Source organism: Suricata suricatta, chromosome 5 (assembly GCF_006229205.1).
Source record: "Suricata suricatta isolate VVHF042 chromosome 5, meerkat_22Aug2017_6uvM2_HiC, whole genome shotgun sequence".
Lineage (NCBI taxonomy): Eukaryota > Metazoa > Chordata > Mammalia > Carnivora > Herpestidae > Suricata > Suricata suricatta.
Genome location: NC_043704.1, coordinates 5,145,702 through 5,169,030, shown reverse-complemented (window position 1 = coordinate 5,169,030; position 23,329 = coordinate 5,145,702). Strand labels below are relative to the sequence as shown.

Genomic DNA, 23,329 nt, shown 5'->3' with positions numbered 1-23,329 from the left:
GTGTGTGTGTGTGTTTGTGTGTGTGTGAGTGGGGGAGGGGCAGAGAGAGGGAGACACAGAATCTGAAGCAGGCTCCAGGCTCTGAGCTGTCAGCACAGAGCCCAACATGGGGCTCGAACCCACGAACTGTAAGATCAGGACCCGAGCCGAAGCCAGACGCCTGACCCACTGAGCCCCCAGGCACCCCCAGAATACGTTTCAGCAGCACAAAGGCTTGGCAGGTGTGTGGTGCAGCGGGCAGAGGCCGACAGCTCCATTTTCAGCTCCTGGGGGTCACTGGTCTGTTTTCCACTTGTTTTCTGGTCCGTTTTGGGAACTCATGTTCTCCTCAGAAGCGTATCCAATTCATCTGACAAATATTCTGTGAGCTCATCCCGCGCACTGGGTCCTGGACACCGGGGGCGCGGCGGCGACCACAGACCGCCCTGCCCGTCCGTGCGGGGAGAGACAGACGCTGCGGGAAACAGGAAGGAGTGCGGGCGGCGTGAGGGCCTGAAGGGAGGCTGCGAAGCGAAATGAAACAGAGGGGGGTGGGCAGGGAAGGAGTCGGCCAGGCGCCCCGGAGCAGAGCCTTCCAGGCCACCAGCCCACGGCCGGGAGGACAGCTGGGCACGGGGTGGGGAGGGCAGTCCGGACGTGACACAGCTTGGTGGCGTGCTGGGGACGTGGGCCTTCTCTCTGAGGGGCCGGGAGCCCAGCAGGGAGGAGGGACCAGATCCGCCTCCGTGGGCTGCCGAGGGGCCGGAGGAGCCTCCCTACGCAGGCAGGGAGGTGACAGGCCGGGCTAGGAAGCGGTGGGGGCAGAAAAATGAACAGTTTCACCCAGATCGGTCCCATCTGCATCAAGCATCACAGGTTAGTTAGAATTATCTAGAGTCTGCTGGCCTCTCGCTCAGCGCTCATTCTTAAAATCTCTCCTGCTAGAATTCGTAGCTTCCACATGAACATGAATAGTCTTATTTCTGTGTGTTCACGCGAGAAAATCCTCCAACGCTGTGCACACGTGACACTGTCCCCACGGTCACCCCCACAACCGGCGGCGGCTCCTCGTTAGAGGGGAGGGGAGGCCAGGGTCTCCTGAGCGCCCGCTGAGGACCGGGAAGCTCACGCGGGTGCACCCTGTTCTCTGTAACAACTGCCCAGAACCCCACAGACCGCACCTGCCAGGGTTTCTGTAACCGTGACCCTCGACGCCCCACCGCCACCAAACCGGGCCGCAGCGCCCCCCTCACATCTACCCGGGTGTGTCCATCGCGTTCGGTCCCAGGAGGGAGGCTGTGGACCACGTCGCCCTCCGGAAAAGGCTGTTACCCACCGACACCCCCACCAGTGGGGACCCGGACGTTCCAATCTCACCGGATTCGCACCGAATCCGGAAATGACTTGCCAGCTTGGACGGGTCAAAAACAGTCCCATTGTCTTACCCAGCACGACACCCAGCTGGTCACAACGAACGTCCGCTGAGAACTTCCTGTTGGTTCCCCCTTCGTAACTTGGGTTCCTGATTCTGTTTATCTGGCACATTCTGGGACAGTCGGGCACGTCACGCTCCTGACCGGCACCTTCCCCCGCGTTCTAGCCCTGGATGCGTTTGGTTCCTCGCCTCCTGTTGTCACTTCATGTGCCTGTCGGGAGATGTGAATAAGTGTGCCACGCAGGCCACCCGGGATTTAGAGGTCACCACACAGGGGCACCTGGGGGCTCAGCTGGCCTGGCTCGGGCTCAGGTCGTAATCACACGGTTCCTGGGTTCGAGCCCCACGTCAGGCTCCGTGCTGACAGCATAGGGCCTGGAGCTGCTTCGGATTCTGTATCTCCCGCTCTCTCTGCCACTTCCCCACTCGCTCGCTCTCTCTAAAATAATACACATACAAAAAAGATCGCTAAACAGACGACTTCTCGTGTACAGATTTCCCGAAGGAAGAGGACCACCCGGAAGCGAAAGCACGTCCCGGGGACACGGAGAGGCACGGGGAGAACACCAAGGCTCCCGAGCAGGAAGTCACTCTAGTGACAGAACAAGAGGTGCCACCACCCGGAGTTCAGGAGACTCACCCCGACAGGGAGGACACGTGGGAAGACGGCGCCGTGACGGAAATGTCCCGAGGTCTGCAGGTCGGCGACGCGGCTGGGGGCCCCGAGAACAGCGCGGCTGCCAAGGTCAGAGCGCCCTGCCGGCCGCGGAAGCTGTACTCGTTCACGGCGGCCACGGAGAACCTGCACCTGGGCCTCCCCGCGTCCGGGGGCCCGGCCAGCGCGGGCAGGGCCCGCGGGCTCGCCGAGGGGCCGCGACCAGAACCTTCTGGAAGCGCATACGAGCCCTCTTTCGGCAAGTCGTCCCGACCAAAAGCGAAAGACACCTTCAGGGAGAAGAAAAGCAGTCTCATGGAGGAACTGTTTGGGTCGGGCTGTGCCCTTAAACATGACCCGGCTGGCACGGCTGCCCCCGGTAAGGCGCCCCGTCCGCCTCCCAGTCGGGCCTCCGCCAGCAACGCTTTCGGAGATTCCAAAGTCACCGTGGTGAACAACATCAAGTCATCTTCGCCGACCGAAGGGCAAAGGAAAATAATTCTTTAAATATAAGCAATATCCTAATACATTCTGATCTGATATTCTCGTTCTCATGTGCCTTCAATCTTATGTTAGAGAGAGAGTGTGTGTTGCAGTATATTAAACTGACTTTGCATAACCAAGGTTTTGTTCTCATTCTAAAACTCCAGGGGCGCCTTACTGGGGCGGCTCAGTTGGTTAATGATCTCACAGTCTGTGGGTTCATGCCCCGCATCAGGCTCCTTGCTAATAGTGCAGAGTCTGCTTGGGATTCTTGGTCTCCCTCTCTGCCCCTTCCCTGCTCCTGCTTGTTCTCTCAAAATAAATATTTAAAAATAAATAAAAACCCATTGTGATTAGCCAATGAGAACATTTCAAATACAAAATTATATCTTTTTTCCTCCTACAAATGAAACATGTCCATTATCTTTTGTAAAACTGATTCATTACATGGCTTTAAATTTTTTTCAACATTATTTATTTTTGAGCGAGAGAGAGAGATCGTGCGAGCGGGGGAAGGGCAGAGAGAGAGGGAGACACAGAATCCGAAGCAGCTCCAGGCTCTGAGCTAGCTGTCAGCACAGAGCTCGGTGCAGGACTCGAACCCACGAACTGTGACATCATGACCTGAGCCAAAGTCGGACGCTCAACCGACTGAGCCCCCAGCCGCCCGAGGTAGCTTTAATATTCTATGGGACTCCACGGCTCACAAGACCAAGTTAGAACACCATTGTTCTCGTGTGTAGAACAATGTTCTCAGCGGTCACCTTGTGTTTTAACTAAAAAACACAGACGCAGCTCTGAAAGGGAACAATGTGGTCAGAAGACTCTATTTAAAAAAAAAAAAAGTAAAAGAGGCCCAGTGATTACCAAGCGTGGTTTTATGAAAACTATTTTTGGGTGCTCCCTGCCTTCGTGGTGACACTGACCTCACGCACACCAGAGACTCACTGCTTCCTGTCCTGCTGGTCGCACCCTGCACCTTGGCCTGTTTTCTGTTACTCTTGTTCCAAAAGAGCGTGCGGGCCTAATCAGCGCCCGCCCCGCCGGCCGCTCCCTCCTACAGGCCGGGGCCACCCGGCCTCTCCTGCGGGGACGAGACGGGGGCTGTCCTCCCAGGGCTCAGCGGCTTCCGTACCTTCACTGGTTTCTAAGGGCCACCTCTTCATAATGGAGACCGGCTGTTTCCGAAGAGGGTTTTGGGTTAGTGTGTGGTAACACGTAAAAAAATTGACAACAGTAAAATAAAACTTTTAAAAGACAGTGAAAGCCATGGTGGGAAAACAGTCATATTCAAACCCAAAGGGGACCAGAGAAGGGAGGGGACACTGAGGGGGAACCAGCCCTCCCTCAGGCTTAAAAGGGAGACAGACAAATGCAGGTCGGTTGATATAAATGCCGGGCTCTGAAATCTGGGGAATTTACTAAAAAGACTTAAAAATGGTGCGCGGCGTCATCTGCCCTGTTACGCGGTCTACTTACCTGACAGCAGATGCCGACCTTCCCCAGGGCTCTCTTCTCATGCCGACCCACAATACAGGCTTAAATGAACACTTTAAATCAGAGCTTCCAAAAGTCCTTCTGTAGGAAACTATTTAATACAAATACAATCCAAGCCTATTGCTTTCTGGTCATCTTAATTGTTTAAAACATTCTGCACAAGGGCACCTGGGTGGTCCTGTCGGTTAACTCCTGCTTTCAGCTCAGGTCATGATCTCACAGTTCATGAGTTCAAGCCCCACGCTGAGCTGAGTTGACAGCTCAGGGACTGGAGCCTGCTTGGGATTCTGTCTCTCCCTCTCTCTCGCTCTCAAAACAAATATGCATTTTTTAAAAATTATGCATAGGAAAGGTTACAGGGTAATAAAATGCTAACTTTTTATTTCTGAAGAATGAAATTGTGGCTGACTTTTTTTTTTTTTTGAGAGAGACAGAGCACAAGCAGGGGAGGGCCAGAGAGAGAGGGACACACAGAATCCGAAGCAGGCTGTCAGCACAGAGCCCGACGTGGGGCTCGAACTCATGAACCACAGGACCATGACCGGAGCTCAAGTCAGACGCTTAACCAACTGAGTCACCCAAGTGCCCCAATTGTGGCCGACTTTTAAATGCACTTTAGTGTGTTTTCTTTTTATTTCTTTTTTACTTTAGTGTATTTTCTACTATGAATTTCTACAATGAACATCTTCTAGAATCAACAGGAAAAAAAGATTTTAAAATAGAAACAAGAGAGCCACTCGTGTAGTCTGGCAGACAAGGTCCTCCGGCGTCCCCACTTAAGCAAGCTAACGTTACCCCGGTTCTAACAAACATGTTTTCAATTTTCATCTCGGTGGCTCAGCTGATAAACACGATAAACGCGATGTGGAAGTACCCAGAGAGGGAAGCTAGCCCTTGCCTAAGGCATTTGCCAAAACTGGAGAACTGAGCCTCCGGACAAAACCCGGGGGACAGTCGCCCGCCCTCGGGGGCCTGCCAGGAGCCCCTCCGTGGGACAAGGGCTGGGACACCCCGGGCTCTGGCCTGCAGGACCTGGAGGAGCTTAGACTCTGAGACTCCGCAGCCAGTGCGCCCTCCTCCTGGGAAGCCTGAACACTAGAGGATCTTAAGTTTAAAGAGGGCGACAGAAATGCTAACGGTCTCTGGAAAACCCTGTCCTTAACCCAGGCCTCAAGAAATCCCCACAGAAAGCTGGTTTTGTTTTTAACGTTTTTAATGTTTGTTTATTTTTATGAAGAATTTTTAACATTTTTGAGAGACAGAGACAGAGCACGAGCAGGGGAGGGTCGGAGAGAGAGGGAGACACAGAATCCGAGGTCGGCTCCAGGCTCTGAGCTGTCAGCACAGAGCCCAACGCGGGGCTCAGACCCACAAACCGCGAGACCATGACCTGAGCCGAAGTCAGACGTTTCACCAACTGAGCCGCCCAGGCGCCCCTGTTTTTTTTTTTTAGGCAGCAGTTACTATTTTTTTAGGGATTACTTTTGTAATTTAAAAAACGCGCCCCTCGATATTCATACACACGTGGACTATCGCTGGGAGAGTCTAACAACTGGCTGACGGCAGAAAACGGAAACTGGGCTGACGGACTGTCACGGGTCAGGAGACCCTCACTGCACCCTCGGGTCTCCTGAAGCCAGTCCCACGTTTATCACCCACCTAAAAACAAATACACTTCTTGAAAACCCACGACGCTGTAAAACACGGAGGCCGTGTATGCGTCCCTGACCCGACCTTCCCACGCCAGTCCCGCGTGTGCAACGGGCCCCTCGGGGATCGCACGTCTGTCCCCCAGCCTCAGTGACGCTGGTCAACATTCTCGAGTATTCACCGAACGAACGGGCCTTTAGGGGACACACATGGGTCTCGGCAGGGAGACTGAGCACGGACTAGTGGTCCAAGCGTGTCCCCTGCACACCGTGCCCGGCCGCCCGCTGATCCGCACACCCCGCCTCCACGCCTGGGCTCCCCTGTGGCCCGTCTTCGCCTCGTCAGGCAGGCCTCTCCTCCTCGGTGCCCAAAACACAGCCTCCGATGCTTTTGCTAGAAATGCTGCCCGGTGCCGCCGCCCATCCTTTCTGTGAGCGGTGAGCGAGCCTGGGGCTGGGGGTCTGGAGCACCGAGACGGGGAACCTGCCCCACTGGAGACGTCCAGGAGAGCGCCCGGGCACACGGGCTTTTCCCCGGACAATCCGCAGAAATAACAACGGGCTACTTGTCAGATCATTAGGGAACTCAGGAATACAAATATTACCTTTTATTTTTTTAACGTTTTGTATATTTTTGAGAGAGCACGAGCAGGGGAGGGGCAGAGAGAAAGGGAGACACAGAATCTGAAGCAGGCTCCAGGCTCTGAGCTGTCAGCACAGAGCCTGACGCGGGGCTCGAACCCACAAACCATGTGATCATGACCTGGGCCGAAGCCAGACGCTTAACCGACTAAGCCACCCAAACACCCCCAAATATTACCTTTTAAAAACCAGTGACAGAATTAGTTTTTTTTTTAAATATTCAGGGAAATTTCCCAGACTTTTTTTTTTTTAATGTTTGTTTATTTTTGAGACAGAGCTTAAGCAGGGGAGGGGTAGAGAGAGAGGGAGACACAGAATCTGAAGCAGCTCCAGGCTCTGAGCGGTCAGCACACAGCCTGACGCGGGGCTCGAACCCACAAACCGTGAGATCATGACCTGAGCCAAAGTCGGAGGGTTAACCGACTGAGCCACCCAGGCGCCCTCAGAATTAGTTTTAAGGTGCTATGGCCAACTGAGTAAACAAAGACTGCTGTCACCTGTCACATGTACAAACTGGTCATAGCAAGTAAGTGGCCATAAGGAAGGAAAAGTCGCACAAGCCCTTGCAAAACCTTTAATTATAAAAAAGTGTTTTACACGGAGAAACTAGACTCGCTGTGCGGATCATGTCACAGTGTGTACAAGTGCAAAATCACTACGTTGTACTCATGAAACAAATACGTTACATGTCAATTACAAAATTAAAAAAAAGAACAGTAAAGAAGTGTTTTTTAAAATGTATCCACTCAAATTAATTTAATCAGAACTCCTAGTTTTTGAAGTTTGTTCCATTCCACAGAGCATAAATATTAAATGCTTATACAACACACTTCATTTGAAACGTTTTAAACCTAAAACACACAAGTCAAGAATAAAACAATGCATTACGATCTCAGGAATACATTTACAAACACGGTAATGAAAAACTAACAGCTTCGAATAAGTAGATAATACGATACAAAGGCTCGCCCAACGCAGGACATTTTAAACGGAGGAAGAAAAACACACACGCGACGCCGGTTAGTGTCACTCTGAGCAGCACAACAGGAGGCTCCAGTCCCAGCGGGGGCGTTACAATTCCTCTGCTTTCTAATCTGGGTCAAAAACAGCACAAAGTCTTTAAAGTACTTAAGCGAGAAAACCGACTTCCCAGTTGGCAACGTGCCCTTTAAAACCCGTCAACAGGGCAAACCCCACGTCACGCGTGCGGACGCCCACGCCAGCCCTTCTCCCGACGGATGTGCGGCACTGCTGGCCTGGCTCAGCGACCCGGGCACAGGGCCATGCCTCTCGTATCACATAAAATCTGAGAACAAACGCAGTCAACGCAAAAACCCTAGCCTGTGTGCTTTTGTTTCCTTTAAAAGAAAAAAATAGTATCAGGTGTTTAACCTACAAGCGAAAATCCACCGTTCGCAGCGTCCAGCCGGACTCGTCGGGCTCTCAGCTGAAGGGGTGCAGCACGATGGCCACGACTTTGTTGCAGACTAAAATCCAGCAGGTGATGCCGACGCCGCCTAGAAACCAAGAAAGCCACATCAGAGAGCATGCCAGCGGTTCTGCCCGGACCTCCGGCCTCTGTGCCCTCCAATTCACAGGGATCCGATTCTAACTCCGCAGCACCAGGCTAGGGGAACCTCGGCCTGGGCCTCCTGGACTCAAGTTCATCAGACCTACTGATCCACAGGGCGGCCTTCCTCATTAAACAAGAATTACACAGGGGCGCCTGGGTGGCTCAGTCAGTTAAGCATCTGCCTTCAGCTCAGGTCAAGATCTCATGGTTCGTGGGTCCGAGCCCCGCGTCGGGCTCTGTGCTGACAGCTTGAAGCCTGGAGCCTGCTTCAGATTCTGTGTCTCCCTCTCTCTCTGACCCTCCCCTGCTCACGCTGTCCCTCTCTGTCTCTCAAAAATAAATAAAATATATTTAAAAAAATTTTTTTAATAGTCTACTCCTAATATCTTGAAAAAAAAAGAATTACAGAGAACTGGCAGCGATGTGACGTTCTTTCCCGCCAGACGTGCGTGTTGTTATTTATGATAGGAAGTTATAAAACCACTCTGTAAGACCGTTTGTTTTTCCTTCTCCAAACACCGTTATAAACTAACCAACGTCTACCCATGCCGCCTGTGCCCAGTTGACAGCGAAGAGACCAGAATGCAGGCCGCAGAGCGGCCGACGGCCCCCGACGCCTGGGCCCGTGCTCTCCTGCCCAGCTGCCCACGGGCCCACGGGCAGTGCCCACAGGCGGAGGGGCGCTGGCGGGTAGAAGAGCAGAGGGAGGAGGATGTGGTGAACCGGAACCTTTGGGAAACAGTCATTCCTCTCCACTCGGTGAATTACTCCCAGCACGAGCACCAATCACACCCAGAGGCTGCGTGCTGCAGCAGTTTTCTCGACGGTAAAAAATTAGGACCTAAATACGTGTCTTTTCATAAAGAAATTAGCAAATTAGGGCACCTTTAAATGAAGAGCAGTTGTTCAAAACTCCTTAAAACGTGTACTGATACGGGAGAGGGTTTACAGGAAAAAGCAGAAGAGGGACCAAAGTGTGATGTGCCAGAGGACCTTAACGGTGTAAAAAAAGCGGACGGTAAGACGGGGAAAGTAGACCACAAAGTGAAGAGAAGACATCTATGGCCTCTGAGATGGCTCTAAAATTCTTATGCTTACAGGCCTTGTATTTTCTTACACGCACGACTTGTAACATCCAAAGGACCATTACTCCTTGAACATAAAAGGATGGCCGACCGCAGGAACTGCTGGCGAGACGCCAAGTGTGAGGAACTAACACCGGTCCCGGAAGCCAGGGACAGAGGCCGGCGTTTGGGCGAACAGGGATCAGCCTCGAGGAGCGGACCCGACTCGGCGAGTAGACTGGACTGGGCTCCAGCTCCTGCTGAACGTGTCGTGACACGGCCGCCGCAGGCGACCTCGCCGGGCCTGGTGTGAGGCCCAGACACACGGCGCCGCTCGCTAGTGAACGGACAAGTGGGGTCACTTCACCTCGTACCCCGCACGGCCGTATTCTCCCTCAAGGATTTCCAGAAAACTCCTACCTGCTACTCTGGTAGGGAAGGCCACCAGGCGGTCCAGCGGAGTTATCCACTTGCTCGGCACCACGGCCACAGGGACAGAGTAGTACTTCCAGATGAGCGACACCATCAGGGCAGCCTGCGGGGACACCGGCAGTGAGCGGGGCCGGGCGGCCGCACAACCAACGACCACAGAAGACGAGAAACCTGCAAACGTTCTGAGGAGACTCTCTGGACGGATGAGCTCAAGCCCCATCAACCCGCCCTCGGGGGAAACAGACCCGGCGGCACACACTCAGCTCCACTGGGGCACCCTGGCGTAGTGACTAGTGAGACTCGTTAGCAGGACATCGGCTCACACTGCGGCCAGGTGGGGTGGCCTTAAACTGAAGGATAAATACACACTACTAAATTAGCTGATGAACTACCCCAGGGCTCCCAGAACGAAGGGGTTCTGTTCTCGTTGAGCATCTCCTTTAAGTAGCCAGAGTATGACAAAGACACCCGATTAGTGACAAAAGCGATCTCCGTCCGGTCCGAGCCTTCCCCCACCACACGCGGCGCTGGCCTCTGTGTGGCGGGGGAGCCCCGTGAGTCCACAGGGGGGCAGGCTGTCTTCCCCCACGCGGTGGCCCTGAGTCAGCCACTCAGTGCGTGGCCACCAAAGAGGGCCTCTGGCCTGATGCCTGCCAGCGTGGAAGTGACGACGCCTCAGGACGAGTACTGAGTACCAGTACCCGGACAAGCGGGGCTCTGCGGGCTGCCCCGCGTCCTTCCCCCACGAGGAGCACGGGTGGCGCTGACACCCACGGCTCACCGAGAGCAGCCCTCGCGCGGACGCGGCACACCCACGGGCAAGGCTGCCCGGGACCCTTCTCACCCTCCAGCAGCTGGCGCTCCCTGGGCTGGGCTTCGTGAGGACGGTGGGCTCCCCGCCCGGACAGCGGACGGGCACGTCCACCCCCGCACACCGCGTGACCGCCAGTGACCCGGACCGGCACCCCCACAAAATACCACGTGTGGATAAGGTGCTCTCGCTTCCCCACGGGCTCCCCACGTAAAAAAATGAAATAAAAAGATTAGGTATTGCCATTTGCAACAACACGGATGCACCTACATGAAATAAGTTAGAGAAAGACAAATACTGTATCATTTCGCTCACATGTGGAATCTAAAATAACAAAATGAGGGGCGCCTGGGTGGCTCAGTCGGTTAAGCATCCAGCTTCCAGCTTCGGCTCAGATCATGATCTCACGGTGTGTGGGTTCGAGCCCCACGTTGGGCTCTGTGCTGACAGCTCAGAGCCTGGAGCCTGCTTCAGATTCTGTGTCTCCCTCTCTCTCTGCCCCTCCCCACTCATGCTCTGTCCCTGTCTCAAAAATAAATAAAACATTTAAAAATTTCAAAATAAATAAATAAATAAATAAAATAAAATAAAATAGAGAGAAAGGCCGCCTTTGAGTCTAACTTAAATCCACAGAGCTCGGGTCCGTGCTGGCAGATCACCCGGCACAGCAGCAGCAGCGAGTGGAGAAGCCTGACTTCTCACACCCAAATCCTGGGCTGCAGAGCCCCCAGGGCGGGGGCCAGTCCACCCTCCACCCTCATGACCCCAGGGCACCGCAGGGTACTTACCTGCAATACATAGAAGGCGACACTGATAACCCACTTGATCTTGGCCAACTGGGCTGTCCGAGCTTTCACTGAAGGGAAAACAAAGCATGAGATCATTATCATCAGTCCTGAAAAATGAAGAACATACTCCAATACACCAGAAATGTTACTTTCCTTTTACAAAATGTTTTCTAATCATGTTGTATAACATTCGCTCAGTGTATTTAGAAAATATAAAACAGAGGGTTGCCTGGCTGACTCAGTCAGACATCCGACTCTTGACTTCAGCTCAGGTCAGGATCTCCCGTTTGTGGGTTCGAGCCCTAGACCGGGCTCTGTGCTGATAGCTCGGAGCCTGGAGCCTGCTTCAGATTCTATTTCCCTCTTTCTCTCTTTGCTCCTCCCTCACTTGTGTGCACGCTCTCTAACATTGAACAAAAAAGGAAATATAAAACAGAATTTCTTAAAAGCCACGTTATGCCATTAGTTGGAACAGAATCACACAAAGACTATAAGACTTGAAGCTTTAACTTTGAAAACACTTATAACTACCCATCCACATCAGAGATCCCTTTAACAGTGCACTTACCAGTTACCAAGAAGACTACGTTTGCTGCCCAGGCCTGTCTACACAGCACACTAATCCGGAAGTGGGAGCCTGGCTAGTCCTGGGCCTGGGCGGGCCCTCCACATGTCTCACTGGCCTTGGAGACATCCCCCTCACCCAGCACACCGGTGAAAAATGTCCTCACAGGACACTGCTTGGGACGGTGGCAAAAGCAGCAGTGAAGACCGAATCCCGACCCTGAAGCCTATACCCGGGTAAGGACACTGCTGGGCATGTTTTAGTGGTCACGAAAGCCCTTGGGAATCCACTATGACATTTCTTCCAGGCTTATCTCAAAAAGTATTGAATTTGAAAACGTCTACCTACAGAAAATGAAGACAAACTCAGAAGACGTTAGTTGCTTCTGTGTTTAGGAAGCAAAGGTTCAGGCGCAAATGAGAAAGTAGTAATTATTGCTGGATTTCTTCCAGACAACTTAAACATTCCGTCCAACGTTTAGAACATCTATTAATCAAAACCCACTCTGCGCATCTTCATATAAAGATGCCCCATCAACCAGCGCTCCTAAAGCCTCCCCACGACCACGAACCCCGGTACCGTGAGTCTTAAGCTTATCCGTCATCTTGTTGATCCTCCTCTCCAGCCGGGCGTATCTGGCGAACTCATCCATCATGTTGACCGTGGAGAGCTCTTGCTTCATATCCTGGATCTCCGCTCTCATCTGCGACTCCTGCTCGGCGTCCTTCTGCAGCACCCTTGACATCTGGCGGAGGGGACAGCGGGGGTCACCGCCGCTCCACACGGTGCACCTTCTCCCCCACCTCCTCCACCACCCACTGTGGCCTCAGCTGGGCACGCAGCCCCTTACCCACACGGCCAGCCTCGGCCCCGGCAACCACCACAAAGACAAAAACTCAAGTCTCATGTGGATCACTATTCAAGTTAGACATTTCCTTTGCAAATATACTCAGGGAGCACTCGGTACTGATGTACATGTCTTTCACTCTAACTGTGAAATTGTGCCATTCAGGTGACAAGCAGCACACATCCTCTTAAGTAGGCAGAGGAAGGGGAGGTTTGGGGTCCTAGTGAGGAGGGTGTGGCCCTGCAGGAGGAGGGCACTCCACAGAGGGGCACCTTGGCAAGTGGGACAGAGCCAATCGTGGTGCTACAGGAGTCTCCAAGAAAGGGTGGCCTGGCATAGGAGTGAGCGCAGGAGGCATACGGGGTAAGAGGGGAGCGCCCAGCCAAACGCGATCAGAGCCCAAGAGGGGCTGGAAGGCAAGGGGGCTGGGGGGGAGCAGGCATGGGGGCTGGGGTCAGGAGGCGGCAGCGAGGATGGGAGGTACAAAGCATTAATCAAATACAGCAGCCATAATGAAAATAACGGAATCTAGTTGTCTCACTATCAGAAAAGGGGATTAGAACCATGATCAGGAAAAGAACCAGAATGAATCCTGCAGTGTTGAATTAAAATCGGAGGGACACCTGGGTGGCTCAGTCGGTTGAACATCCGACTTCGGCTCAGGTCATGATCTCACAGTCTGTGGGTTCAAGCCCCACATCGGGCTCAGTGATGACAACTCAGAGGCTAGAGCTACTTTGAATTCTATGTCTCCCTCTCTCTCTCTGCCCCTCCCCAGTTCTTGCTCTCTCTCTAAAAAAAAAAAAAATTGGAAACAAGGGTGTGAACTTGCAGTTTTCTGTAGATGGAGAAATATAGACGTAAATGTTTGTGAAAAGGCACCTCCAAGAGCCAGGCCCCACATGGGACTGACTGGGACATGGCGACCCAGATCACTCATGTGCACAGAAGTCAAATGCCCCCCTCCCACACACACAACTGCGGGGACACTTGCCCCAGGGAACCCTGGGACCAGAGAGAAGGGCCACCAGGTGGTGCCAGGCAGCAGTCAAGACAGGCCTGGATCTCCTGACAGCAAGGTTGCCCCAGGACCCGAGAAATCCCGGGGGGCCGACCCCAAGTGGAGAGTGAACATCCCGATTTCAAAGTCAACGGCACCAGATGAGATACAACGAGAACACTGCATCCCTTCTGTGACATCGGACAAGGATGTTCAAAGGCAGGCATTCTGCAAACTCACTGGCCTGGTCCTCTGCAGAAAAGTCAGCCGTGAAGACCAAAGAGGCGTGACAAGTATGTGCGGCGCATGATGCTGACCAGGGTCCTTTTGCCGCAAAGGACCTCGGTTGGGAGGAGTGAAACCAGGAAGGAGAGTAGGAAGGTCCCTGGTGGCTGTGTGGTGGACAAGGCATCTGTTTATACACTAACGTACCCGGAAATGCAGGGGCTCAGCTTGACAGCTTGATTTCAAATGGCTCAGGAAACAGGATCAGTTCTTTATACTGCATGCGTAACTTTCCTGCATGTTTGTTTCAAAAATTTTTAAATGCTTTAATGTAAAAAAGGATGAACGAGGAGCGCCTGGGTGGCTCCGTCTACCTCAACTCTTGATTTCGGCTCAAGTCACGATCCCACAGATGGTAAGTTTGGGCCCGTCATCAGGCTCTGATCTGATGGTACAGAGCGTGGTTGGAATTCTCTGCCCCTCCCCCGCTGGCACGGTCTCTCTCAAAAACAAACAAACAAACAAACAAAAAGGAAAGAAGATAACAAGTGAAGCGTACAGGGCAAGCGCACACAAGGAGCTCGTCCCTCCAGCTTCCGCTCCCCTCTGCACCAGAGGGCAACTCTTCAGACGGAGACCCGGGGCCACGCCCTGTCACGGGCCTCCGGGGAGCCTGCGCAATGAAGTCCTTCTCGCAGGGACATGAGACATCTCTCGAGGGCACGAGCACAAAGCAAAGTGTGTTTGCTACCGCGCAGCTTCCTGCAGGCCTCCGGCCGAGAGGAGGGGTCTTCGAACCCGGCTCTGTCCTCATACCCTCCGCCCCGGCCTGACCACGAGCCAACACCCTAACTAAAGGACATCTCCAACCTGATCCACTCTGGAGAGGAAAACAGGAACGGGCTAAATTTTCTTAAGGAAATCACAGAATGGGGCGCCTGGGTGGCTCAGTCGGTTAAGCGTCCGGCTTCGGCTCAGGTCATGATCTCACAGTTCACAGAGTTCAAGTCCCGTGTTGGACTCTGTACGGACAGCTCAGAGCCTGGAGCCTGCTTCAGATTCCGTGTCTCCCTCTCTCACTGTCCCTCCCTGATCACACTGTCTCTATCTCTCAAATATAAATTTTTTTAAAAAATAAGAAAATCACAGAATCACCTTTAAGAGCAAACAGTCTATAGATATTTAAACGTAATAAATCAAGAAACGGACAAGAAAGATTTTTGAGTGATAGAGATATTATCTTGTGATGGTGGTTACCCTACTGAATAAGGGCACAAAACCTCAATTGCCCACCTACCTAGGAAACGTGAATTTCACTAAATACAAATAACACATCAATAAGCCTCACCTATAAAACTAGATCTTCAAAAGAAGAAATAGAAGCACAAACACATTACTTAGTAGTACAGAGAGTACACAAGAAAATTACAAATTGAAAAAGTCAAAGGTGTTTTTTACTCTGGACTAGGTGAGCAAGGGTGGGGAAAATGAGCTTTCGGAGACGTGCAGAGTTTTGTGGTTAAATCTGACAATTCTAATGCTTGGGGAGTAAATGGATAAATTACATCTCCAAGTACACAGAACTATCTGGAAGTGTTTAAGTTTGCAAATAGTTACCAACATTAACCCAAGACCTCCCTATAACAAGCAGCTAAAATGTACTAGAAGTATGAATTACAACATTTAATGAGATTTGAACTTTAGTGTTTTGAATATTATTTTTTTTAAATGAACCCCTGTCCTCCTTACGTATTCAAAAGCACCTTCCAGAACATTAAGCCTCCCACTTGATGGAAACAGATAAGCTGTGAGGGGCATAGCTTTACAAAGACCTGGAGACGGGTCTACAAAGGATTCTCAAGCAGAAAATGAGTTATTAAGATGACAGGCAGGGGCACCTGGGTGGCTCAGTCAGTTGAGCGTGGACTTCAGCTCAGGTCATGATCTCATGGTTCATGGGTTCGAGCCCCGTGTGGGGCTCTATGCTGACAGCTAGCTCAGAGCCTGGGGCCTGTCTTAGGTTTCTGTGTCTCCCTCTCTCTCTGACCCTTCTCTGCTCACGCTGACTCTCTCTCAAAAATAAATAAAGCATTAAAAAAAATAAAAAGACGGCAGGCAGTAGGAGAATCTTGGGAGAAGATGAGGACAGAACCAAACTTTCTCACCACCCTCGTCCCCCAGATGCTGGCCGCCAGCCTGCATGAGCTCACAGCGTCCTACCAGACTCACCCTCAGGTCCACCCAAGTTCCACACTCCCTTCCCAACAAAGTGCTAGGGCTTGAACTTGGAGGTCACACCGGGCTAGACTGAAACCCCACTCTCCCACTCACTGGCTGGCACCTCCCTAGACCGGACCCATCTGAAAATTAATCAATGCATAATGACATTTAAGTCCCAAAGGCTCCTCCCTCCTGGAATACAGGGGGCACTAGAGGATGACATGCTGGGGTTGCGCACTCAGATGTGTCCCTAATACAAGTGACACACTTTTCATCCTGATAAATTCCCAAGGCCCCCATGAAACTGCGGACCCAAAACAGCCCCACATGCCACCCTCGGCCAGGGCCAGGGCTCCCCGGCTGGGATCCCTCCTCACAGCACTGGCCCCCCGCACAGGGACGACCCCATCCACAAGGCCGCCCCTGCGCACCCAACCCCCAGCGCCCCCACAACTAACACCTGGGGGCCACCCTCACGAATGGTCTACAACAGGCACTCGTTAGGTGACCATGCTCCTCAGAAAGGTGGGTCTCACGAAGGCACCTACAGCTGCAGGTCCTGCGGTGTCTGGCCCTCGCCTCGGTGGCCTGGGCCCCTAAAGGGAAACGGAGGAGGCCACTTCTTAGAGCAGGAAATGAAGGCCATTTCAAAATCATCAATTATAAAAACGGCAGTCAGCCCCACAAACCAAGTCCCAGGGGAGCAGCCTATGCTGGGCCGGTGCCCAGGGTCAGCAAATGGGGAACCCGGTAAGGAGGGGGTGGGGACGCCCGCGCTGAGCGGCCACGGTGACCTGCGGCGCCTGCGCAATGCGCCCCTCCACACCCCGCCCTCCGCCGCAACAGACCTGGGGCGCCTGCGCACTACACCTCCCTACACCCCGCCCCTCATCGGCATTCCCTGGGCGCTTGCGCAGTACACGTAGCTCACCGGGAGTTCTCCCAGCCAATGCCAGGGTCAGTCCTGAGGCGCCTGCGCAGTGCACCTCCCTACACCCGCACAGAGTTGGTGCTCGAGGGGGCGTCTTTGTCCACCTCTTCCTCTGCCTTTGGCTGAACAAAGTCCTGGGTCACCTACTATAGGAACCAGGCGCTGCCATCCATATGTCCTGTGAGCAGCTTGAGGGCGAGAGAGAACTCTCAGGAAATGCCAACCAAGTCAACAGCCGGGACTGGGTATCCCCATCCAGGCACCCTCCTCCGCGCCAGAAGTCAGCTGAGACCCCCTCCCGGGACCTCGCCAGGCTGTGCGAGGCAGAGGACTTGTGATACCTGAGTGCCTATAGGGCCTCAATCGGCCTGCCCTTCCTTTGCTTCTGGCTGGGTGGAAAATGCTTCCAAAACACTGCAGGGAAGGCAGTAAGCGGAAGTATGAGGATATGGCCCATTCCTGATGAATCTTTCTGAATCTTCGAGTCTTTCCTACTAACGTCGTCCAACAGGGCCTGTAATAGGCGGTCTCTAACGGTCGTGAAAGAACAGCACTTAACCCGACCCACGACCAAAGCATTTCTTCTAGCTTTACGCTGACCCACACCACAAACCCAGCGACCAGGCGGTACAAATCTCATTACTCTTCCCTGTTCTGAACACCAAAAATAAGGGCTGTACTCTGCTAGGATAATTACAACCCTGACAAATAGCGCAAAACCAAGGGAAAACAGGTTTAGGAAAACTAACAGATTTGCAGTTAGAGAGGCCACACACCCCGCGGGAAGCAGCACAGGATGTGAACACGGGTCCAAAGGCAAACCCAGCGCTCGTTCCTCTAAATGATGAGCGAACACGGCCACACGCCTCACGCGCGTCTGGACTGCAGCGTCATGGGTGCGCATGCGCTAGCTGCAGGCCCGCGTTTGGTGGAAGCTTGGTTAAGGAGCCTGAGGTGACGACGTCTCACCTCTAGCTGCTGCCACACCGCAAACACGCACTCCTCTTTCCCCCTCCACTATGGGAAATCATGAACAATTCACAGAGGAGCACAAAACCAACACAGCCTTTTTGAGCAATTTAGATTAGTTTCATATGGCTCCCACAGCGATGACGTACAGAAGAGGAAGCGAGGTGACACTGCGAGAAAGACGGGCAAACAACCCACAGAATGGGAGAAAACACGCACAGATCGTATATCTCATAAGTGGTTTAATCCACAGCATACAAACAACGCCTCACTCAACAACAACAACAACAAATGACCTGCGCGACTGGGGGGCTCAGTCGGTTGAGCGTCTGGCTTCCGCTCAGGTCATGATCTCACGGTTCGCGGGTTTGAGCCCGATGTCGGCCTCTGTGCTGACAGCTCAGAGCCTGGAGCTGCTTCGGATTCTGTGTCTCCCTCTCTCTCTCTCTCTGAACCTCCGCTGCTCATGCTGTCTCTGTCTGTCTCTCAAAAATAAATAAAAAAACATTTTAAAAATCTTTTTAAAAACAACCAAATGACCATTCACTCCTTTGCTGTGGGCCTACAGAGGATGCCCTTCCCCTAGGGACAGCTCCTGAAGGCCCATTAAAAAGGGGACAGGGGCACCTGGTTGGCTCAGTCAGTTAAGTTAACCATCTGACTTGGGCTCAGGTCATGATCTCACAGCTCACGAGTTCAAGGGCTCTGTGCTGACAACTTGGAGCCTGGAGCCTGCTTCAGATTCTGTGTCTCCCTCTCTCTCTGCCCCTTCCCACCCTTCACACTCTGTCTTTCTTTCTCAAAAATAAACAAACATTAAAAAAAATTTTAAGGGGCGCCTGGGTGGCTCAGTCAGTTAAGCGTCAGGCTTCGGCTCAGGTCATGATCTCAAGGTTTGTGGGTTTGAGCCCCGCGTCGGGCTCTGTGCTGACAGCTCAGAGCCTGGAGGCTGCTTTGGATTCTATGTCTCCCTCTCTCTCTGACCCTCCCCTGCTCATGCTGTCTCTCTCTCTCTCTCTCAAAAATAAATAAAAACATTAAAAATTTAAAAAGAATAAAAATAAAGAAATAAAATTTTAAGTGGACAAAGGACTTGAATAGACATTTCTCCAAAGAAGATATATGGATGGCCTGTAAGCATACGAAATGTTGTTCGATCTACTTATCAGGAAAATGCAAATCAAAACCAGTGAGATGCCACCTCACATCCATTTAGGATGGCTATTTTAAAAACAAAACCAGCTTAACCGACTGAACCACCCAGGAGCCCCAGCGTTTTGTTTTTCTTGCCGGCATGTTTGGTCAGCCTGGTGTAATGATGGAAAAAAGGAGAACAAATGTGTTTGCTTTAAAAGCTCCGTCAACTGAATGGATCAAGCAGATGTGGTTTATCTATACAATGGAGTCCTGCATGGTACTACGAAAGCATGAAATCTGGCCATTTGTAGCAACGTGGATGGACCTCGAGGGTGTCATGCTGAGCAAAATAAGTCACGCGGAGAAGGACAGATACCATATGTTTGCACTCATAAGTGGAACAGAAGAAACTTAACAGAGGACCATGGGGGAGGGTAAGGGGAAAAACAGCTGGGGAGAGGGAGGGAGGTAAACCTTGAGAGACTCTTGAATACTGAGAAGAAACTGAGGGCTGATGGGGGAGGAGGAGAGGGGAAAAGCGGTGATGGGCATGGAGGAGGGCACTTGCTGGGGTGAGTGCTGGGTGTTATATGGAAACCAAGTTGACAATAAACTGTGAAAGGAAAAAAAATAAATTTCAAAAAAGTAAAAAATAAATAATTAAATAAACAAATAAATAAAAACCAGACAGTAAATAGAAAATGTTGGAAATTGTGGGAAAATTAGAACCTTGTACATTGCTGGTGAGGAAGCAAAACGGTGTAGCGGCTACGGAAAACCGTTTGGCAGTTTCTCAAAAAACTGAAAATGGAATTAGCATATGATCCAGAAATTCCACTTCCAGATACAAGTACTGACAGCAGAGACTCTAACGAGGATTTGTGCATCAGTGTTCCATCGGCATTATTCACAAGAGCCAAAAGGTGGAAACAACCCTCACGTCTATCAAAAGATGAACAGACAACCAAAATGTGGTCTATGCATAAAATGAAATATTATTCAGCCTTAAAAAGGAAGGAAGGGTAGCCTAGCACATGCTACAACAGGGAGAGCCTTTAAAGACATTTTGCTGAATGGGGCGCCTGGGTGGCTCAGTCAGTTGAGTGTCTGACTTCGGCTCAGGTCACGATCTCATGGTTCGTGGGTTCGAGCCCCGCATGGAGCTCTGTGCTGACAGCTCAGAGCCTGAAGCCTGCTTTGGATTCTGTGTCTCCCTCTCTCTCTGCCCCACCCCTGCTCACACACTCTCTCTCTCTCAAAAATAAATTTAAAACACACTTTAAAATTTTCTTTTAAAAAAGACATGCTGAATTACATAAACCAGGCACAAAAGGGAAAATACTGCGCGATTTAGCCCACACGAAGTAACCAGAGCGGGCAAATTCATAGAGACAGAAAAGAGAACTGTGATTGCCAGGGTTGAGGGGAAAGGGGCTCGGGACCTAACTGCCGAATGGGCGGAGCTTCAGTTTAGCAAGATGGAAAATTCCTAGAGATGGATGCTGGTGATGGTTGCACAACAATGTGATTTACTTCATGCCACCGAACTCCACACCTAAAAATGATCAACATGGTAAATCTTACGTGTATTTCCCCACAATTTTTTAATAGAAAGGAAAAAGGGGTGCCTGGGTGGCTCAATCGGTTGCGTGTCCAACTTCTGCTCAGCTCATAATCTCACAGCTCATTGAGTTTGAGCCCCACGTAGGGCTCTGTACTGACAGCTCATAGCCTGTAGCCTGCTACGGATTCTGTCCCTGCGTCTCTCTGCCTCTCCCCTGCTCCCACAGTGTCTCTCTCTCTCACTCACTCAAACATAAAAAAAAAAAAAAAAAAAAAGGAAAAAAAGATGGGCAGAAGCCAGGTCTTCATGGGTCTATTATGCAATTTTTTAAATTAATAGTTTATTGTCAAGTTGGTTTCCACAGAACACCCAGTGCTCTTCCCCACAAGTGCTCCCCTCCATGACCATCACCTCCCTTCCCCTTTCCTCCTCTTTCTTCAGCCCTCAGTTTGCTTTCAGTATTCAAGAGTCTCTCATGATTTGCCTCCCTCCCTCTCCCTTTCTTTCCCCACTTCTCCTCCCCCTGGTCCTCTGTCAGGTTTCTCCTCTTAGACCTCTGAGTGAAAACACATGGTATCTGTCCTTCTCTGCCTGATTTATTTCACTTAGCAGGACACCTTCGAGATCCATCCATGTTGCTACAAATGGGCAGATTTTATTCCTTCTCATGGCCATGTAGTATTCCATTTTATATAGAAACCACATCTTCTTGATCCACTCATCAGCTGATGGACATTTAGGCTCTCTCCATGATTTGGCTATTGTTGAAAGTGCCTCTATGAACAGTGGGGTACATGTGCCCCTATGCATCAGCACTTCTCAAAAATATGGAACGTCATCCTTGAGCAGGGGCCATGCTAATCATCTCTGTATCGTGCTGCCCAAGCGACCACTATTATGCAATGTTAGGTACGTGGGACATCACCTAAAGTCTAGGCAGTATCAGGATGGATTCTGAAGGGATTGAAAGGTTTAGAGAGACTTCCGTATGCCTTAGGACAAAGCAGGGGGTCAAGTCCCGGCACAGAGTTTTAGGAAAACAGGCACTCAGTGAATGCTGGCAGAAGAAAGAAGGTAGAAATCCTGCCTAGTCATCAATTCCACCTCACCACCCTCCACACACCGCCAATTTAAGTCAGGACAGAACTGCGTTCCCCAGAATAATGCCACGATGCTTGCACCCCGTCTTTGAGGTCAGACAGCCCTCGCTCCCGCCGTGGACACAAAGAGGGCGCCCTTCCCCAGGAAACAGCTCCCTGTTTCCCACACACCTGCCCTCAAACTTGCCACCAAACCTCTATTCAAGCTCCAACAGGCAGAGGGACAAAAACTAGGAGAATCACAACCCAAGGATCAGCCTCCGCCCCCGCAGTCCCGAACTGGAGGACACAGTGCAACCCCTGGATCCTCTGAGTCATACTCCTCCTCTGCCGGTAAGGGGAGAGGCGGTGACATTCACATCACACAGCAGCAGCTCTTACAGAAGCCCGGACGACTGGCCACGAGGTAACTCATACCTAGCGCAAAACGCACGGCGGAGACCTGCACCCCAGGGCCCTTTGCTCCCTTGAGCACAGAAAGCATCTACACTGCCTCCCACCCCCAAGAACAGGGGCTGCTGCACCCGGAGAGCCTTCCATATGGGGACCTGGCACAGCTGGCCCTGGCACCACATGCACGGAAGGGCCAGGCCCTCCGGGAAACCCTGGAGTCCATGCCGCGACAGGCACCGGCCCCCTAGCCGCGAGGGCTGCGGTGATGCCCACAGGGACCGGGGGTCAACCGGCTGGCAGAGGAGCACTGAGAACGCCCAGTCTGAGAGCTGCGGCCTCGTGAAAACGTGGCCAAGTGTTACCAGAAATCCGGGTTCGGGGGTAAAGCCTTGCAACTTTTAGACGCTACCAACTTAAAAAAAAAAATCTTAAAGCCGAATAGCCCAACCGAGATGCCTCTCCGGCCCCCACGCGGTCGGTCTGGGACCCCATACACCCGTGTCTACGCCGGGCTCCCCGGGACTATGGCGGAGACCCACTGGCCCCCTGGAAGGCCAGCCTGCCAGCCACTTACGAAGGAGGAGAAAGACGGGAGGAGGATCCTGAGGACATTGCACCCAAACACGAAGCTGAGCACCAGCAGCCACGCCCAGCGGTCGGCCTCCTCGGCACTCATCCCCGAAGTTCCCGCAGGTGCCGACTCCGCTAAGGTAACTCCATGGGGATCACGCCGGCGCCCACGCCCTCACGGGCGCCTGCGCAAACAAACCCAGCGACCTCTGAGGGGCGCCGCCGCGCCTGCGCACTGCGCCGAACTCCGCGAGGGGGCGGAGTCCTCTTTTCCTCTAGGTCCAGGTGAACGCTTTCCAGCTTACTTCTTGGCCTTTCGGGCTTCCGTAGCCTTTCGGCACCTTCCCAGCATCCCCCCGACGCAGTTTCACAGCCTCTGGTGGTCCGGCTGCCCTTGTCTCTAGTTTTGCTGTGGCTGCGAACCACTTATTATTACGTAACGAGTACTTTCTTTAAATTGAGTCGCTTTCATTCCTAGATAATTTTATAAAATAAGCCTTTCCAAAAATGGAAAACTATCATAATTATTGTAGCAAATAACTGTAAAAAGAAACGCTTTGTAATTATATGTAAAATGCCTTGAGTTTACATTTTAAAACAAAACAGTGAAATAAATCTAAACAATTTACAAAGCTGCGTACCTAAACAGTATTAATCAGAGGGTACTGTTTACAATCAGCCCGTAATAACTGGAAGTTTAGGTGAAGAGAAGTTTTACTGCAAAATAACCCTACTTCATATTTATATGGGAGGTAAAGCAAAAGATGCTTAGCTGCCCCTTCTGCCAAGGTTGGATTTTG

At 51.9% G+C, this 23,329-nt stretch overlaps 2 protein-coding genes and 1 pseudogene across 10 annotated transcripts in view; 1 reads left to right on the top strand and 2 right to left on the bottom strand.

The window, feature by feature from the left end:
- Positions 1–2,692, top strand: part of LCA5L (lebercilin LCA5 like) — a 39,650-nt gene extending 36,958 nt beyond the window's left edge. For all 3 annotated transcript variants that reach the window (XM_029938921.1, XM_029938922.1, XM_029938920.1), the window contains exon 10: positions 1,909–2,692. In XM_029938921.1, the coding sequence (XP_029794781.1) occupies positions 1,909–2,576 (668 nt within the window). In that variant the 3' untranslated portion in view covers positions 2,577–2,692. The remainder of the gene's footprint in view (positions 1–1,908) is intronic.
- GET1 (guided entry of tail-anchored proteins factor 1) lies at positions 139–22,900 on the bottom strand. Of its 7 annotated transcripts, XR_003908452.1 has the most exons (8): positions 22,534–22,771; positions 12,153–12,318; positions 11,009–11,076; positions 10,254–10,422; positions 9,398–9,512; positions 7,737–7,857; positions 1,425–1,625; positions 139–454 (listed from the first exon to the last, which is right to left on the bottom strand). XR_003908452.1 is itself a non-coding variant. In XM_029938926.1 (7 exons), exons 2-7 carry the CDS (start codon positions 12,316–12,318, stop codon positions 7,267–7,269), a joined length of 807 nt encoding a protein of 268 aa, XP_029794786.1. In that variant the 5' UTR covers positions 22,835–22,900; the 3' UTR covers positions 6,899–7,266. The 7 variants fall into 7 exon arrangements, 6 of the variants coding, with proteins under 6 accessions (XP_029794788.1, XP_029794786.1, XP_029794783.1 ...); XM_029938926.1 differs by lacking the exons at positions 139–454; positions 1,425–1,625; positions 22,534–22,771 and adding exons at positions 6,899–7,434; positions 22,835–22,900; XM_029938923.1 differs by lacking the exons at positions 139–454; positions 1,425–1,625 and adding an exon at positions 6,899–7,434 and having other exon boundaries at positions 22,534–22,763.
- LOC115293061 lies at positions 21,270–21,345 on the bottom strand (annotated as a pseudogene).
- Positions 22,901–23,329: the final 429 nt, after the last annotated feature.

What these genes read in the sequence shown, in the direction of transcription:
- GET1 (XM_029938923.1), bottom strand. Translation starts at nt 22,635, where the DNA reads ATGAGTGCCGAGGAGGCCGACCGCTGGGCGTGGCTGCTGGTGCTCAGC. An exon ending in GGAGCGCCAGCTGCTGGAGG is followed by an intron (nt 9,513 to 10,253) that starts GTGAGAAGGGTC and finishes GTGTCCCCGCAG; the next exon opens with GCTGCCCTGATGGTGTCGCT. An exon ending in CGAACGGTGGATTTTCGCTT is followed by an intron (nt 7,435 to 7,736) that starts GTAGGTTAAACA and finishes TTTTTGACCCAG; the next exon opens with ATTAGAAAGCAGAGGAATTG.